General features: G+C 36.0%; 1 protein-coding gene across 4 annotated transcripts in view; it reads right to left on the bottom strand.

Moving 5' to 3' along the window:
- Positions 1 to 18,367, bottom strand: part of CHMP2B (charged multivesicular body protein 2B) — an 86,964-nt gene that overhangs the window by 8,161 nt on the left and 60,436 nt on the right. For 3 of the 4 annotated variants that reach the window (XM_055567839.1, XM_055567836.1, XM_055567838.1), the window contains 2 exons: positions 6,025 to 6,116; positions 1,833 to 2,027 (listed from right to left, as the gene is read on the bottom strand). In XM_055567839.1, coding sequence (XP_055423814.1) covers positions 1,833 to 2,027; positions 6,025 to 6,116 — 287 coding nt within the window. The remainder of the gene's footprint in view (positions 1 to 1,832; positions 2,028 to 6,024; positions 6,117 to 18,367) is intronic. The other variant, XM_055567837.1, reaches the window with a different exon arrangement.

Below are 18,367 nucleotides of genomic sequence, written 5' to 3'. Positions count from 1 at the left end.
TAGTTCCTACTTAGAGGACCTACTAAACAAATATTTCTTGAATCAACAAATTTTAAGAAATTTAAGTGAAAATTCTAATTCGTACATTGCTATATGGCAGGACCACATTAGGTATGCTTTCTTCCCCTATCACTTGCAGAAAATTGCAAAATGAGTTGTCTTCTTCCTCAACATTACTGAAAGGTTATCCAGCTCTGGTGTGTGATCTTCAGATAGGACCTTATCTTAAAATTAGATAGATATTTAGTTCTATCGATTTGTAAAACCAAAAAAGGAAAACAAAGTTTTTTTGCTCTTAACCATGCATTTCCACTGTAAATGACTAAGATCCATCAAAAGTAAGTTAACTGACAGAATAAGCTTTATTCAGAATAAACAGCTTTGAAACAATCTGTTTTTTAAGGAACACAATGTGCCACTGTACTTACTGTACATAAAATGGACACGTTCTATTTCATGTGTTCTGTGGTCTAAAAGGCAATTTTAGTTAATCCTCATTATTTCTGAATTCCTTATTTGTGAATTTGTCTACTCACTAAAATGTATTTGTAACCTCAAGTCAATACTTGCAGTACTTTTATGCTCGTTTGTGGACGTGCACAAAGTAGCACAAAGTTTGAGTGGCCCAACAAGCACAATTCCAGCTTAGGTCTCCCAAGATGACACCCTGCCATCTTGACTCAGCACTAATAATGTAAATTAGTGTCATCTTTGTGGACTATTTTTTTCCTTTTGGTTGGTGATATCACTGTTTAAAATGCTCCTCTAAGCATAGGACTGAATTATGGTCTAGACAAGTTAACAACTGTGATCAAAGGCTCACAGGCACCTAACCCTCCATTTCCCCTAGGAACAATGGTTTGATATTCCCTAATTCAGTGTTCCTCAAACTTTATAGAATGCAATTACTGCAAATAATGAGAATTAATGGTTATGGACTATTTTCCTAATATATATAACCCTGCACTTTCTCTCCTCTGTGGTTAATCTTTTCTTTTTGCTCTTCATATTCATACTCTTTCTTCCCTTTATTTAAAGCCTACTGATAATTTTGGTCTTCCAGAAAGTCTTTCACATCAGTCTATTCAAGGATCTGTGCAGTTCACTGAAACATGGAGAACAGAATGTTGTAGAGTGTACATCTCATTTTTAGCACATCTCAACCTTCTCCCACCGCCAAAATGAACTATGTAATATATGTAAGAGCAGAGCCTTTGTCTTGAACTTCTTCTGGTCTCACAGTTCTTAATACACAGCAAAGAGCTCACTATTTATTAAATGTCTGAAAGGCTCACAGTCTTTTAAGTTCTACAGTAAAATCAGTTAAGTTTTTTTAATATAAGGACTGTAAGTTAAACTTACATTCCTGATAAAATGAACTGATAAATTCTTCTGAAAATACTCATGCATCTTTCTGACACATTCATGAAAATGAATCAAGAAGAAACTATAATTCAAATTATTACATCAAAACATATAGCATATGAAATAAGAAGCCCCAAAATCTTTTTTAAAATTTAAGGGAAAAAAACTAAATAATGTTTTAAGTCAATTTAAAAGCTTTAGAAGTTACATGTAATCCTGGAAGAGTGGAAGTGCCTAAAACAAAAATTTCATATTAAAACAAATTGATAAAAAGCCTAGAAATATTTATCTGAATTATGTTTAATTATAACTCATTTGATTAAAAATTACAAAGATTCTATACCATATATATGTTATCATACACACACACACATATAAAAGAGGGAGCTTTAAATCTAATTTGAATGCCGATATTTAAACATCTCAGATGAAATCACAAAGCTATGGATATAAAGGTTTCCACTTACTTTTGCTGTAGTAGACATGGCTCCTGCCATCTTCATCTGAGAATTCATCACTTTTGTTTGTGTGGACATGGAAGTGACTTTTGAACTTACAGCAAAAGTTCTTGTTTTTTGTTTCCGTAGATGTACAAGCTGTTTGGCTAAAACTCTGCAAGCTTCTTTATTACCAATCTTGGCCATTTTCTTAATTTCTAATTCCTATCAGAGGAAATAAAAAGGAGTAAGATCATTAAAGGGGGAGTCCTCAGTGATTTGAGAAGAATAGACTGAACATATACATTATATCCTTTCACCCTGATTATGAAGAAAGAGGCTTTAACAAAGTCATACAAATAGTCATTTGAGAGGGCAAACTGTTTTACATGTTTATATGGATAAGATGGAACTAGTACTGTGTTCTACACAAAGAAAGCAAGTCTACAAAACAGTACTCACATAAAGCCGAAAAGAAAATTTAAAAACTCAATCCAAAAGTAGGTAGGAAAAAAAAAATCAAAGGAGGAATTGGTAGAAGATAGCAAAGAAAAAAAAAAAAAGAGTACAGTGGTAGATTTGAAGCTAGTAATACAGACAACTATCTTCAATGAAAAGGTCCATTTACTATCTTAAGTAAGAGACAGATTGGCAAATTAGATGTTGTTTAGTTGCTAAGTCATGTCCGATTCTTTGTGACCCTGTGGACTGTAGCCTGCCAGGCTCCTCTGTCCATGGGATTCTCCACGCAAGAATACTGGAGTGGGTTGCCATTTCCTTCTCAGAACATAAAAATATATGCTATCTCAAGAAAACAACTTTGATTAGCAAAACAAAGCTATATAAAGCTAAGTAAAAGGATAGAACAAATATATTCTATATAAATACTTAGTAAAATCTGGAAATTTGGAGTGGTTACATTAACTAGATTTAAAAAAAAGAAAGAAAAGGGACTATTACCAGAAAAAAAGGGGGCATTTCATAACAAAAGAATTAATACATAAAGATGTCAAACCAATCCTAAATGTGTATGCACCTAAAACAGTGCTTCCAGATTTATGAAGTGCAACTGATACAACTGAAAGGAGAAACAGACAAAGACACAAGTAGCATAAGGGACATCAGCAACTCCTTTCTTAAGTATATTGCTGTATTTTAGGACGAGTGGACAGATTTACAGAAGTGTAAATTTACAAATTTACAAAAGTGTATTTTAGGACGAGTGTACAGATTTACAAAAGCACTATCACCAACCTGACCTAACCAACATTCACTAAAAACTCCATCACCAACAGCAGAATACTCTTTGCAAGTGCACGTTAAAAAAAAAAAAAAAAGGAATTACCAAAAATATACCACATTCTGGATCAGAAAACAAGGTTCAACAAAAATAAAAGGATTGGAATCCTACAGGTATGATCTCTAACTGGAGTGAAATTAAACTAGAAAGCAGTAAGAAAAATAAGAAAGGAAAATAACAAGCAGAAATTAGGCAACATGGTTTGAAATAAGTCATGCAAGAATTGATGCTTTCCAATTGTAGTACTGGAGAAGACTCTGGAGAGTCCCTTGGACAACAAGGAGATCAAACCACTTAATTCTAAAGGAAATCAACTCTGAACATTCATTGGAAGGACTGATGCTGAGGCTGAAGCTCCAATACTTTGGCCACATGATGCAAAGAGTCAACTCATTAGAAAAGACCCTGATGCTGGTCAAGAGAGAGGGCATGAGGAGAAGGGGGAGACAGAGGATGAGTTGGTTGGATGGCATCGCTGACTAAATGGACATAAGTTTGAGCCAACTCTGGGAGATAGCGGAGGGCAGGCAAGCCTGGCATGCTGCAGTACACGGGGTCATGACAACAACAATAACACAGAAAAAAAAAAAATCACAGGGGAAATGAGATAATATTTTGAACTTAATAAAATAAAAATGCACATATCAAAATGTGTGAGTTGCAGTAAAAACAGTTCTTAGAAATTTAAAGCGTTAGAGCTTACATTTAGAAAAACTGAGTATCTAGTAGGCTTCAAAATAGAGAAAGTAGAAAAATGCAGAGAAAATAAAACACAAAGTATATAGAAAGAAAGAAATATATAAAGAGAAGAAATCTATAAACTAGGAAGGAAAAAAATACAGAAAATTAATGAGATCAAAAGCTTTTTCTTTTACAAGAAATTGATCAAATTGATAAACCACTGCCAATTAGAAGAAAGATAAAAACAGAGAATACACAAATGACAAATACTGAAAATGCAGAGGAGGGCATCACTTAACAAACAAAAGATGCTAAAGAATAGTAAGAAAATATTATAAACACAATGTTATTACATTTTAAAATTTAGTAGAGATGAACAAATTATTTGACAGATGTGCACTACCAAAACCTCATTCAAAACGTAGAAAGCTTGATCCATTCTATACCTATTTTCTAAAAATTGCAAATGTTAGAATTTAAAAATCTAGCCACAAAGAGATTTTTGTTTAGTTCAAACATCTATCCACAAAGAAAACTTCACTTGACTGATGAAACCGATCAAACATTTAAAAAAGAAATACACAGACCCTTCCAGCAAATGAAACAGAGAGGGACACTAGCCAACTCATGCTGTAAGGTCAGCAGTGCTCTGATGTCAAACTACATAAGGACACCACACAAAAAGATAACTACAAATTAACAGCTTTTATGATCAGAGATACTAGTATTCTTATGAAAATTTCAACAAATTGAAATAAAATATTTTTAAAAAAATTCATCATTACTAATGAAGTTATCCCAATAGCAAAAGTTTGATTCAACTTTGGAAAATCATCAGTTATGTAATTCACTATACTAACAGACTAAAGAAGAAAAACTACATAATTATAATTTCAACAGATGCAAAAAAAGACAGCACTTGACAAAATAAGTTCCTGATAAAAACTCTCAACAACTAGATACAGGAACTTCAACCTGAGAAAGGGCCTCTACAAAAAGCCTATAGCTAATAAACAATGATAAAAGGAAGAAAAATTTTATTTACACAGATGACAGGATTGTCTATGTAGAAATCTAATAGAATCGACAAAAAGGCTACTAGACCGAGTTTAGGAAGGTTACAGAATAAAAGATCAATGTACAAAAAAAAATGAATATTTCTATATACCAGCAACAAAAAATATCAGAAATATGATGAAAGTAGCACAGGATCAGTATAACCCTGAAATGACCCGGGAAATGACCCAAATGTTCATTAGCTGGTAAACGGACAGTCAAATTTTGCAATGTCCACACAATGGAATAACAGTTATCAGTAAAAATGATGATACATGTAATGACACTGATTAAGCTCAAAATAATTATGAATGAAAGAAGCCATATAAACATGAAATCACTTTACGACTTCATCTATATAAAATTCTTGAAAATGTAAAATCTACAATGACAGACCAGTGTTTGCCTAACTGAGGAGGAAATAGGGAGAAAGGGGATGGCTAGAAGCGATTATAAAGGGAATAAGAAAATTTTGGGGGATGATGGATATGTTCATTACCTTGACTGTAGTAATCGTTTCATGAGTTAATACATATGTCAAAATGTATCAAATTATTTGCTTTAAACATGGACAATCAATTGCATGTCAACTATACCTCAAGCATGTTGGTTTTTTAAAATGTTTTAAGCAATATACATTTAAAAACATAACAGAAAAATACTTAAAGATAGCCAATCTATTTTAAAAGTATATTCATTATCACAGACATTGTCAATAACAGTTAAAATATAAATTAAGACACCCCATTGGTTAACATAGTTATTTTCTTGCAACCCTCTCTTGTTTTGTTCTTTTTTAATTTATTTATTTATTTTCAACTGGAGGATAATTGCTTTACAATATTGTGAAGGGCTCTTGTTTTCTAGGACTATTTTATCTTTGCTGTTGGTTGAGAAGAAGATGGCTGTTTTGAGCAGTATTTCTTCCTAGGCATTTATGTCTTTCACAAACAGAAGAATAATTTGATTTTATATTCAGCAGAATAAAGACTCCTGATAAAAATCAAGAGAATGACACAGTAAACAAAGGTAACCAGAAATTGCAGGAAGGTATTAAATGCCATTTCTTAGTAAAGTAAATCACTTACCACCTGCCATGTGTCTTTTTCCTAGTTAGCTAATTACTCCAACACTGACTTCTAAATTTGTTAGAAAAGTTAAACTGAAATTTAATGTTCTACTTACCAGCTGTTTTTCTTGTTTCTCTAAAGCTGCCCGATCTCTGATTATAGCCCTCTGTGTACCTCGTAACTCTCGATTCTGTTCCTTTATTACATCTAAGAGAATCACAAAAGAAACCTAAATTTTGTAATTTTGAATTGTAAGATCTTCTTTAATACCACTTAAAATACTGGAATTAGAAACCTCAATTAAAAAAAAATTTTACAAGATGTTAAATTTTTTTGTTTCAATATACTAAAAATTAATCAAATGTTAGAATGAATTATAAATATTGATTATATAAAAAAACACTGAAGTACAAATACACTACATAGTCTGAGGTTTAGTCAAAAGAATATATAAATCACACTAAAATACTCCCTTAGAGAACTGATTATTATACATTGCTTTTATGACATATATATTATATGTCACATATATGCGAGTGAGTGAGCAAACACTCACACACACACACACACACACACACACCCTTTTTCATCTCTTCCCTACTTCAATATTACACGAAATTCCAAAAAGGAAGACACGCAATGTGTTTATTAAATCTTTTTTTTACACTATGTCATCATCATTATAACAGAGTAAGAGAAGCATCCAGACTTCCAATGAAGCAGACAGGGATTTGAATCACACCTCTGCTACTGGATCATTATATGATGGTTTCTTGTAAAGTCAGTTAATACTCTAAACCTCAGTTTCTAATAAAATAAATATTATCATGAAGGTGCAAATAACATTCACAATGACCTGATATATTATAAGTGTCCATTCATTGTTAATGTCTTTCTCATTTATCTCAATTCATGAGGATCCATCAGTCTTATCTTTTGAAGAATTAAAGTATTAGTCTAACTGACTGACTATAATTTAGATTAATTGTTACTAAACAGTGATTACTTCAAAAGATCACAGATATGGATGGCAATGTTTGCCAAACTGTTTCCTCACTGTGAGGAAAACTTGCTAAGTACTTTACATGTATGTGATCCCTTCATGGAACACAGCCTTGTCATGGCAAAGGGGCTTGTGTAACTCAATAAAGCTACGAACCATGCCATGCTGGGCTACCCAAGAGGGACAAGTCATAGTGAAGAGTTCTGACGAAATGTGGTCAGCTATTTAAAATCCTAAAAGGTGATGCTGTTACAGTGCTACAATCAGCATGTCAGCAAAATTGGAAAACTCAGCAGTGGCCACAACTAGAAAAGATGTCTTCATCCCAAAGCCAAAGAATGTTCAAACTACCACACAATTGCACTCACTTTACATCCTAGCAAGGTTGTGCTCAAAATCCTTCAAGCTAGGCTTCAACAGTATGTGAACCAAGAATTTCAGATGTAAAAGCTGGACTTAGGAAAGGCAGAGGAACCAGAGATCAAATTCTCAACATTCTATTGGATCAGAGAAAACAAAGGGATTCCAGAAAAACATGTACTTCTGCTTAAATGACTAAACTAAAGCCTTTGACTGTGGATCACAGCAAACTGTGGAAAATGCTTAAAGTGATGGAGTACCACACCATCTTACCTGTCTCCTGAGAAACCTGTATGAAGGTCAAGAAGCAACAGTTAGAAACTTACATGGAAATGACTGGTTCAAAACTGAGAAAGAAGTATGACAAGGCTATGTATTGTCATCCTGCTTATTTAACTTCTATACAGAGTATCATCAATAGAAATGCTGGGCTGCATGAATCACAAGCTAGAATCAAGACTGCAAGAGAAAATAACAACCCCATATATAAGGACGATACTGAATGGCAGAAAGTGAAAAGGAACTAAAGAGTCTCTTGATAAGGGTGAAAGAAGAGTGAAAAAGCTGGCTTGAAACTCAACATTCAAAAAACTAAGGTCACGACATCTGGTCTCATCACTTCATGGCAAATAGAAGGGAAAAAAGTGGAAGCAGTGACTGCAACCATGAAATTAAAGACACTTGCTCCTTGAAAGGAAAACTATGACAAACATAGTCAGTGCATTAAAAAGCAGAGACATCATTTTGCTGACAAAGGTCTATATAGTCAAAGCTATGGTTTTTCCAGTAGTCATTATGGATGTGAGAGTTGGACTGTGAAGAAGGCTGAGCACCCAAGAATTGATGCTTTTGAGTTGTGGTGCTGGAGAAGATTCTTCAGATTCCCTTGCATTGCAAGAAGATCAAACCAGTCAATCCTAAAGGAAATCAACTCTGAATATTCATTGGAAGGACTGTTGCCGAAGCTGAAGCTCCAATACTTTGGCCTCCTGAAATGAAGAGCCAACTCACTGGAAAAGACCCTGATGCTGGAAAAGATGGAAGGCAAAAGGAGAAGAGGGCGACAGAGGGTGAGATGGTTAGAGAGCATCACAGATTCAATGGACATGAATTTGAGCAAAGTCTGGGAGATAGTGGAGTAGAGAGGATCCTGGGGTGCTCCAGTCCATGGGGTCACAAAAAGTCAGACATGACTTAGCAAGTGAAAAACAACAATTCAGTGTAATGTTCACAATAATGCCATGGAATTGGTTTTGCTATTATTTTATATGTATCAGAAAATATGTGTAAATAAGTTTAAATAACGTGCCCAAGGTCACAAGGCAGTAAGCAGTAATGCCAGATGTGGATGCAAGTTTTGTCTTCTGAATCAGTGGTCTTAATCATTTTACTAGAGTACCTTTTCAGTAAAGAGGGAGAATTTAAAACTACCACCACTACAACAGATAGAAGAGTCTCCTCATCAGATGGCACTGGGAAAACTAGTCAGCTACATGAGAAAAAAGAAAGAAAGAAAGAAACTGGACTCCTGCCTCACACCATATATAAAAATTAACTCAAAAGAGAAGAATGACTCAAATATAAGAGCTAAAATCATAAAAGACTTGGAAGTATACATAGGAGTAAATCTACATGATTTGGGTTTTGGCAATCGATTCTTAGATACGACACTAAAAGCACAAGCAACAAGAGAAAAAAATAGATAAAGCAGACTCCATGAAAACCAGAAACTGTGACTAAAGGGAATTATCAAGTGAAAAGACAATGTAGAAAATGGGAGAATATATACGCCAATTACATATGAGTCTAGAAGCTAGAATATATATATATTCACACACACACACATATATATATATATGTATAAACCTCTTACAATTCAAAAACAAAGGACAACTCAACAAATGAGTGAACACCTTGCACAGACATTTTGCCAAAGAAAATACATAAATGGCCAACAAATATTTGGAAAAGATACAAAGTACTCATTAGGGAAATCCGAAACCATTTCTCATCTGCCAAAATGGTATAACCAAGAGTCTTCTTCAACACCACAGCTCAAAACCATCGATTCTTCAGTGCTCAGCTTTCTTTATAGTCCAACTCTCACATCCATACATGACTACTGGAAAAACCATAGCTTTGACTAGACGGACCTCTGTTGGTAAAATAATGTGTCTGCTTTTTAATATGCTGTCTAGGTTGGTCATAACTTTTCTTCCAAGGAGCAAGCGTCTTTTAATTTCATGGCTGCAGTCACCATCTGCAGTGATTTTGGAGCCCCCCAAAATAAAGTCTGTCACTGTTTCCATTGTTTCCCCATCTATTTGCCATGAAGTGATGGGACTGGATGCCACATTCTTAATTTTTTGAATGCTGAGTTTTAAGCCAACTTTTTCACTCTCCTCTTTCACTTTCATCAAGAGGCTCTTTAGTTATTCTTGTGAGTAGGAATGTAAATTATTTCAGCCATTGTGGATAAAAGTTCAGTGGTTCCTCAAAAGTTGAACATAAAATTACCAACTCATCTCACAATTTCCCTCCTATTTACCCAAAAGAACTGGGAAAAAAAGTACCTAAACCATTACTCTACACAAATTCAGCACTATTTAAAATAGTCAAAAGGTGGAAACAACCCAAATTGTCCATGAACTGGAGAGACGGGGGACTGGTGAGTCATTGCTTAATGGATACAGGGCTTTATTTTACGGTGATGAAAATGTTTTGGAACTAGAGATGGTGGTTATACACCATTGTGAATGTACTAAATGCTACTGACCTGTTCACTTTAAAGTGATTAATGTTAAGTGAATTTCAACTCCATTAAAATAACAGCAAAGCCAGCAACCATTATCTTTTGTAGTGATGGAGCATCACAACTTATATTTTACACATTTCTTATTATAATGAAACTTTACTCAGAATAAAAATAACTAATTATACTGAGTAATAGGTATATTAAGTGCTTCACAACAACCCCCAAAGGTAGGTACTATTATTTCACTTGTTTCAGAGGCTGGAATTGGTATTTGGTGAGGTAATCTGCGCAAGGGAGAAAAAGTGCTAGGCTTCACCCCACAGGCATTCTGATTCCAAAGCCTCTGACTGTGAAGCTTGTAGGAAAACAAAAAATAAAGTTATCAGAGACATAATCCTTACAAATAGAGACAGATACCAACAAATAATACTGTTAAACAGAATGAACACCATTTCACGTCATTATATAAAATCAACTACAATGACTGAATAAAAGTTAAAAATAAAATGTCAGAGTTCCTATATCCTACTTACAAAACATCTATTTCTCCTCCTTTACTTACTCTGTTTCTCAATTAAATTATACTGGTGGACATCTCACACTCAGGATTTACTAAAGATACATTCTATATGTTCCTTACACACAGGAATAGGAAACCATACAATATCTATGTAGGAGATGAGAAGAGAGGGAGCTCTCTCCCCTCACTAACTTTCTTCTGGATGAGAAACATGTTTCACTTAAAAAAGAAGAAGGGGATAGTCTGTAGGCAAATATATTTGGGAAATGTTCAAGTTGAAAAAAATTTAAACCAATTTGCTTCAAGGCTTCTAAGAACATTTAATATACAAAAGTACATTGTCAACCTTTAAGGGAAGAATATGTGGTCGGTTATTCTCCGAAGTCATTAAACCAGGAATCCTTTTAAAGAAACCTCTTTTAGCATTTCTTGGGTAGAAATGTTTCTTGGAGCACTGGCTTGGATCCTGTTCTTAAAAAACATGAACTGTTCGTTTGCTAGGGCTATTACAACAAACACCATAGACTGGGTGGCAGAAAAAACAGAATTTAAAGGTGCTGGCAGGGTTGGTTTTTTCTGAGCCCTTTCCCTTGACATGCAGATAGCCACCTTCTTCTTGTGTCCTCACATGGCCTTTTCTCTGGTATCTTTTCTTCTTCTTATGATAACACTGGTCCTATTGGATTAGGGCTCCACCCTCATGACCTCATTTAACCTGTTATCTCTGTAAAGACCCTGTCTCCAAATACAGTCACATTAGGGGCTGGGGCTTCTACATATGAATTTTAGGTAGACCTAATTTAATTAGGTCTACACACATGATGTTTTTCCTCTGAAATCTACAGACTGACACTAAACAAAACAGCAAAGAAAGCTCTCATTTCCCCATCTTTCAAAACAATCATCAGCCTTTTCATCTTCACTACTTAAACCCTTTCAATTTCCATTTTTTGGACATAGTTCCCCTATCTTGCCCAAGACAATGGATTGGTATGAAAACACTGACCACTTATCCTACTATTTCAAAAGAAAATATGCCCTAAATTTAACACTATAGTATTACAAGTGAACTTTTGGAATACAATCCTTTTGCACACTAAAAACTCCCTGAATTCAACTAGGAAAAGATGAAATATTAAGATAATGATGACAGACTTCTAATGTTACAAAAGTACTGAGCTGAGAGAGAAGCCACCATATTGATAAGTTGAATTGTGACTAGGTAATTGACACAGTGTAAAGCAACTGCTGAAAGCACTGAGTGTTGGATCTAGAATGTTATCAATATACATTTTTTCATCACTAAGGTCATATAATGAAAAATTTATATTTGGTCTTTGTCTTGAGTTCCTGGCACAGAGCTCCCAAAACTCTTGGAATTTCCTGAGTGACAGAAATGTCTTTTGATCTAAGGAAGTGTACCTCTGGAGAGTTCAGGATGAGGCTGCTTACCAGAAAGTCCAAATTCTTGATTAGAAGGTGAGGCCTTTCAGCCCCATCTCTCAGGGGAGGGGAGTAGAGCCAGAGGCAGGGTTATAAATATTCTTAAAGAGACTGGAAGAGTTTCCAGGTTGGTGAACATACTGATATTCTGGGAAGGTAACATGTCCAGAGAGGGCATAGATACTCTGAGCACCACCCCTCACCCCATCCCCCTGCATAGTACCTTGCTTCCACTTAGCTGTTCCTGAGTTGTATTCTTACAAATAAACTGGTAATACTAGGTACTTTCCTGAGTTCTGAGAGTTGTTCTAGTGTGTTTTCAGATCTGAAGAGGGAGTTGGGGCGACACTAGTGTTTACAGCCGGTCAGTCAGAAGTACTGGTGGCAATCTAAGACTTGTGACTGGCCTCTTTAACGAGGACAGTTTTGTGGACAGAGCCCTTAACCTGTGGGGTCTGTACTAACTCCAAACAGTTGTTGGTTAGGATTGCACTGAAGTGCTGGAGACATCCACCTGGTGTCAGAGAATCAGAGTAAAGAATAGATATAGCCATCTTTGTTGAAATACAAGCATTATGACATGATACTTTAATGACATGATACATTAATAAAACAATTTAATCGAAATTGTTTGACTTCACTTTTCTTAATTTTATGTAACTATGTGTACCATAACTGTCACTGTATATTAGAGAAGGAAAAACAAAGAAAATTAACTACCGCATATTTCACGGCCTGTTGTTAATGACCTATTAATATTTAAAGAGTTCTAAGCTATAATCCAAGAGCATCTAATGTTATACACTAGATTGTATAAAACAAAACTGTAACACTTTAAAATATATTAAGGTAAGAGGGAAAAGACAGTAAAATATTTTTTTCATATGAGATAATGGGTGTATCCTATAAAACAAATTTTCTTTAAAAACAATTCCTGTACTAAACTCATAGTTAATAGTTTAGTCTTCAAATAATTCAGAAGGAATAACATGAGAAAGGTTCGGAGACACTCTTAATGTTCTGAAATCAAAGTTTATTTCCCACTAAATTTATTTCTTAGTAGGTCTGATTTCTTCCTAAGGTTACAAGCTCTTTAAGAACAAGAAGTATATTTTATTTATTTACCTATTTGTATTCCCATTTTACTTCATGTCAACAACTATACCAATATAGTAGTTAACTGTAATCTAAGGGAGTACAAACATATATATACCAAAATGTGAAAGGATTTTTCTTATAGCCATAATTTAACAGGTTCTTTAAAAATATGTAATAAAATTTATTGGTTATCAAGAAAGATGGCTAATAATTTAACAATAAAATCTACTAGTCCTCAAGAAAGATGGGTGACAATTTAACAATGGCAAAATCTGAGCTATGACAGATTTTATGACATTTTCTACAAAGGAAAAATGGAGTACTGAACTTCCAAACTGTGAAAACGCAGGGATGTGCCTACGGTGTGCTCTCTCTGTTACCACTAGGACATGTCAGAAGGCTCCAGGGTCTGCCCCACCCACCATCTTTTCCTCACCCACATCCAGCACAACACTGAGAAAAGGCCACTCAGGCAGCTCCACCCTGGGCATTAAAGCCTTTCAGGCTCTTCTTATTGAACAAAGTAACACATATGTATAAGAGTGATAAGATCACTGACTTAAATTTTGGACTTAAGAAGATACAAACAGACCAAGGTCATTCTTTGGTTCCCAGTCAATAAGGTCTATCTGATTACCAAAGAAAAGAAAAACAGAGAGCGCCAAAATAAAAAGTGAAATATAAAAGGGTCTCCCATGTGATCTAGCTCACTAGAATTTTCTACTGGGTTTGAGGCCAAGCTCCAACTTGAATCATAGTTGTTATTTCTAGACTCTGCTCATTTCCATACTGTTTGCACATCTCAGGATTAAATTACAAGCTGCAAATATGAAAAGTGAAAGTCGCTCATTACAAGCTGCAAATATGAAAAGTAAAAGTCGCTCAGGTGTGTCCTACTCTTTGCGACCCCATGGACTATACAGTCCATAGAATTCTCTAGGCCAGAATACTGGAATGGGTTGTCTTTCCCTTCTCCAGGGGATCTTCTGAACCTAGGGATCAAACCCAGATCTCCCGCATTGCAGGCGGATTCTTTACTTGCTGAGCCACAAGCAAAGCCCAAGAATACTGGAGGGGGTAGCCTATCCCTTCTCCAGCGAATCTTCCCCATCCAGGAATTGAGCCAGGGTCTCCTGCATTGTAGGCGGATTTTTTTTTTACCAACTGAACTATCGGAAAGCCCACTTTTTTCTTTTTTTTTTCATCCTTTCAAGTGCCTATCTTTTGAAAGAAGGGAGGGCGCTCAAGCTTGCCAGTCAGGACTACTGTGCCTCAGGAGCACTAAGGCACAACTCACAGACTATACCACTCAGCTGTGTTTAAGCTGGTCTCCTAGACAGCACCGGCTCTACCATGTACCGGGTTTGCCACTTTACTGTAAGGTCATGATGGACTTTTTAATTTAACATTACCATATTGTTTGCTTTTAAATGTATTTCTTCAGAGAAAAATCATTTTGATTTATGCAATTGTATTGCCTATCCTGAATCTGACGATCACATGGATTGAAAAAGGTGCACAAAATGCTTCCACATCCCGCTTTACCATCTCCATGAACTGGCTTTTGGGGATTAAGATCCAAGAGGAGAGCAAGTGTCCTCTTTGTATTTTATGTGCAAGGTCTGCAAGCTCGGATCAGAGGCAATAGTGGCTACTGTGGCACTGGTAGAGGGTGAAAGAAGATTAGATAAACTCTGATCACGGCTATGAACAGAAGAGCTGGGAGCATGAGTTCAGCTAAAGCTGTCATGTGGAGCTCCACAGTGAGCAATAAAGGGGGATGGGGTACTGGCCATGTGAGGATATACCATCTCCTTAGGTTGATGAGGGGAAAAAAAAAAACAAAACAACTGCAAAAATGCTACAAACTCAAAGGTTAAGGGGTAAGAAAGAAATATTAATATTAGAGGTCAGTACCTAGAGAATACTGGCTCTGAAAACCAAATTTACAGAGGCAGAAGGACAATAACAGTGAGAGAGTGGGTGAGAAGAAATCAAAATTTGATAGGCAAAGCAAACTTGTTTCGACATAGTATATCAGAAATCTGACAGAAAACGTATCACCTAAGTAACCAGTTTTAATACATGATAAAGAAAAAATAAAAACAAAAATAAACAACTATGGGAAACAGAAAGGAGAGTAGAGAATCATGCCACTCTGTACTTGGTCCAGACAGCCAGGGATTTGCTTAAAAACCAGGCTGAAGCTGAAAATCTCAGGGGGAATCACTTGAAAGGAAAAGGTGGAACACTAAGAAGAGAATAGGAGTCTAGCCCTATGGTAGCATAAAAGGAAGCAACAAGGAATGCTTTTCCCCCACCAGGAAAGTCTCAAAAGTAACTCAAGCTCTGAGGAACTCATTGAAATGAATTTGTTCATGATTATTAAAATATCAGTGTTTTCAGGAATTTAAGGAAGGTTTTAAGATGTCACCTGTCAGCAGATCTTTGGGTCTCAAAGACACAAGCCTTTAGCATGCTCATCAATAACAGCTTCAGAAAACTGCCAAGGGCGTTTTTCAGCTTAGATAGGAATGAGTGAAAGATCCTTTGAAAGATCAGTCTCACAGATAAATGGATGGACTTGAAGGTAGAAAATGGTAGCATGAAAGGAAATACCAGCCTTTGGTATCATGTTTGGAATGGAGAAATGTAAAGGAAAGACATTTTGTACAGAAATATCTGTTCCTGGGCTTCTGAAAGGGCTTCCTACTTTACTGTTCTCTATGCCTAGAAGGCTCAGGTACCTGGTCATCACATAACTATTTCTTTCTCAACACTGTGTTTTTCTCTCATATGCCACATAAGTAGGAAAGTCTTTTCATCACCCAGGTAATCATTTCCCTCATAAACAACAGCAACAAAAACAACAGTAATGAATTGGGGGGGAGGGTGGACAACTAAGGAAATTTGGAATTTCACTCCATATTAAATAATGCTATTAGGAGTTCCCAGGTGGTGCTAGTGGGAAAGAACACGCCTGCCAATGCAGGAGACATAAGAGACACAGTTTCAGTCCCTGGGTCCGGAAGATCCCTTGGAGCAGGACGTGGCAACCCACTCCAGTATTCTTGCCTAAAGAATCCCATGGACAGAGGAGCCAGGTGGGCTATAGTCCATGGGGTCGCAAACAGTCAGACACGACTGAGAGACTTACATTATCACTTTCACTTCTGTACACTATTAAATTTTTTGAGAGTCATAATGGCATTGTGTTTGTACAGGTGAATATCCTATTCTGGGAAATAGCTGCTGGATTGTCACAGTTTCATGATGTCTATAACTTACCCTAAATAATTCAACAACAAAACCCCACATATGCGTACAAATGTACTCATAAAGACATACACACATAGAAAGGGAGAGAAAACAAATGTGGCATAATGTTAATAATTGGTACATTGAGGCAATGAGAAAATGGGTATTCACTGAATAGTGTCATTTCAACTTTTCTTCAGATCTGAAATTGTTCAAAAAAAAAAAAAAAAAAAGAAAAGAAACAGTCTCTATTTCCTATAAATAAAATGTTGTAATACTTTTTTGCTCAGAAAAGTACTGTGTTCGTGAATTCCTTATTCAATTATTTTTCTTTGGTGTGCCAAGAATTTAGGAACCAACCAGAAAGCAAAATTTGAGTTTTTAAATATTCAGGATAATAATCATTCTGGGAACACATAGATGCAAAGAAAGATCTGAGTACTGCAGGTAGCACCATGAGAATGCTGTCGTTTATCTGGAAGAAGGCAGGGATATTTCTGAAAGGGATCTAATTCATGTAGATGATAAATTTTATCCCCTCTTGTGCTATCAAAAATGTGGCATCACAACTGACTCTTGACAGATTTATCCAACTTAGTCAAAATTTCACAAATTTTGAACTCTGGAAAATCAGCATACATAAATAGCACCCAATAAGGCAAAACCTAAGAAGCTTTGTTCCTCTACTGTCAGTAACAGTCCTCAAATTATCTCTAAACTTGCACTAAGGTTCAAGGTTGGTGTGATAATATAGATGTAGACCATAGGATGCTCTGGATACTGGGAACACCACTCTTGGTTAGTAAATGCCACTATTTTGGCATTTAGTCTCTAAACTCTAAACTGCTGTAGAGTCATTCTCATTAATGCTGAAGACTCTCTGCAACCATCCAAATGTGGAATGTGGAAAAACTTAAGAAAAGCATAATCCAACTTTGGAAGTTCGTGAAGATCTACTTTCATTCAGTAAAATACCAACAAGAAGATGTTAAAAAAAAAAAAAAAAAGTGGGAGGAGTGAGGTATTTAACACAGTTTGCAAAAGAGTTCCAGAAAAACATCTATTTCTGCTTTACTGACTATGCCAAACCCTTTGACTGTGTGGATCACAACAAACTGTGGAAAATTCTGAAAGAGATGGGAATAAGAGACCACCTGACCTGCCTCTTGAGAAACCTGTATGCAGGTCAGGAAGCAACAGTTAGAGTTGGACATGGAACAACAGACTGGTTCCAAATAGGAAAAGGAGTATGTCAAGGCTTTATACTGTCACCCTGCTTATTTAACTTCTATGCAGAGTACATCATGAGAAACGCTGGGCTGGAGGAAGCACAAGCTGGAATCAAGATTGCCGGGAGAAATATCAATCACCTCAGATATGCAGATGACACCACCCTTATGGCAGAAAGTGAAGAGGAACTAAAAAGCCTCTTGATGAAAGTGAAAGAGGAGAGTGAAAAAGTTGGCTTAAAACTCAACATTTAGAAAATGAAGATCATGGAATCTGGTCCCTCACTTCATGGTAAATAGATGGGGAAACAGTGGTAACAGTGTCAGACTTTATTTTTCTGGGCTCCAAAATCACTGCAGATGGTGACTGCTGCCATGAAATTAAAAGATGCTTACTCCTTGGAAGGAAAGTTATGACCAACCTAGATACCATATTCAAAAACAGAGACATTACTTTGCCAACAAAGGTCCATCTAGTCAAGGCTATGGTTTTCCAGTGGTCATGTATGGATGTGAGAGTTGGACTATAAAGAAGGCTGAGCGCTGAAGAATTGATGCTTTTGAACTGTGGTGTTGGAGAAGACTCTTGAGAGTCCCTTGGACTGCAAGGAGATCCAACCAGTCCATCCTAAAGGAGATCAGTCCTGGATGTTCATTGGAAGGACTGATGTTGAAGCTGAAACTCCAATACTTTGGCCACCTGATATGAAGAGCTGACTCATTTGAAAAGACCCTGATGCTAGAAAAGATTGAGGGCAGGAGGAGAAGGGGACAACAGAGGATTAGATGGTT

Source organism: Bubalus kerabau, chromosome 2 (assembly GCF_029407905.1).
Source record: "Bubalus kerabau isolate K-KA32 ecotype Philippines breed swamp buffalo chromosome 2, PCC_UOA_SB_1v2, whole genome shotgun sequence".
NCBI classification, from domain to species: domain Eukaryota; kingdom Metazoa; phylum Chordata; class Mammalia; order Artiodactyla; family Bovidae; genus Bubalus; species Bubalus kerabau.
Note: the sequence above shows the minus strand (reverse complement) of the source record. Positions and strands in the feature narration are given on the sequence as shown.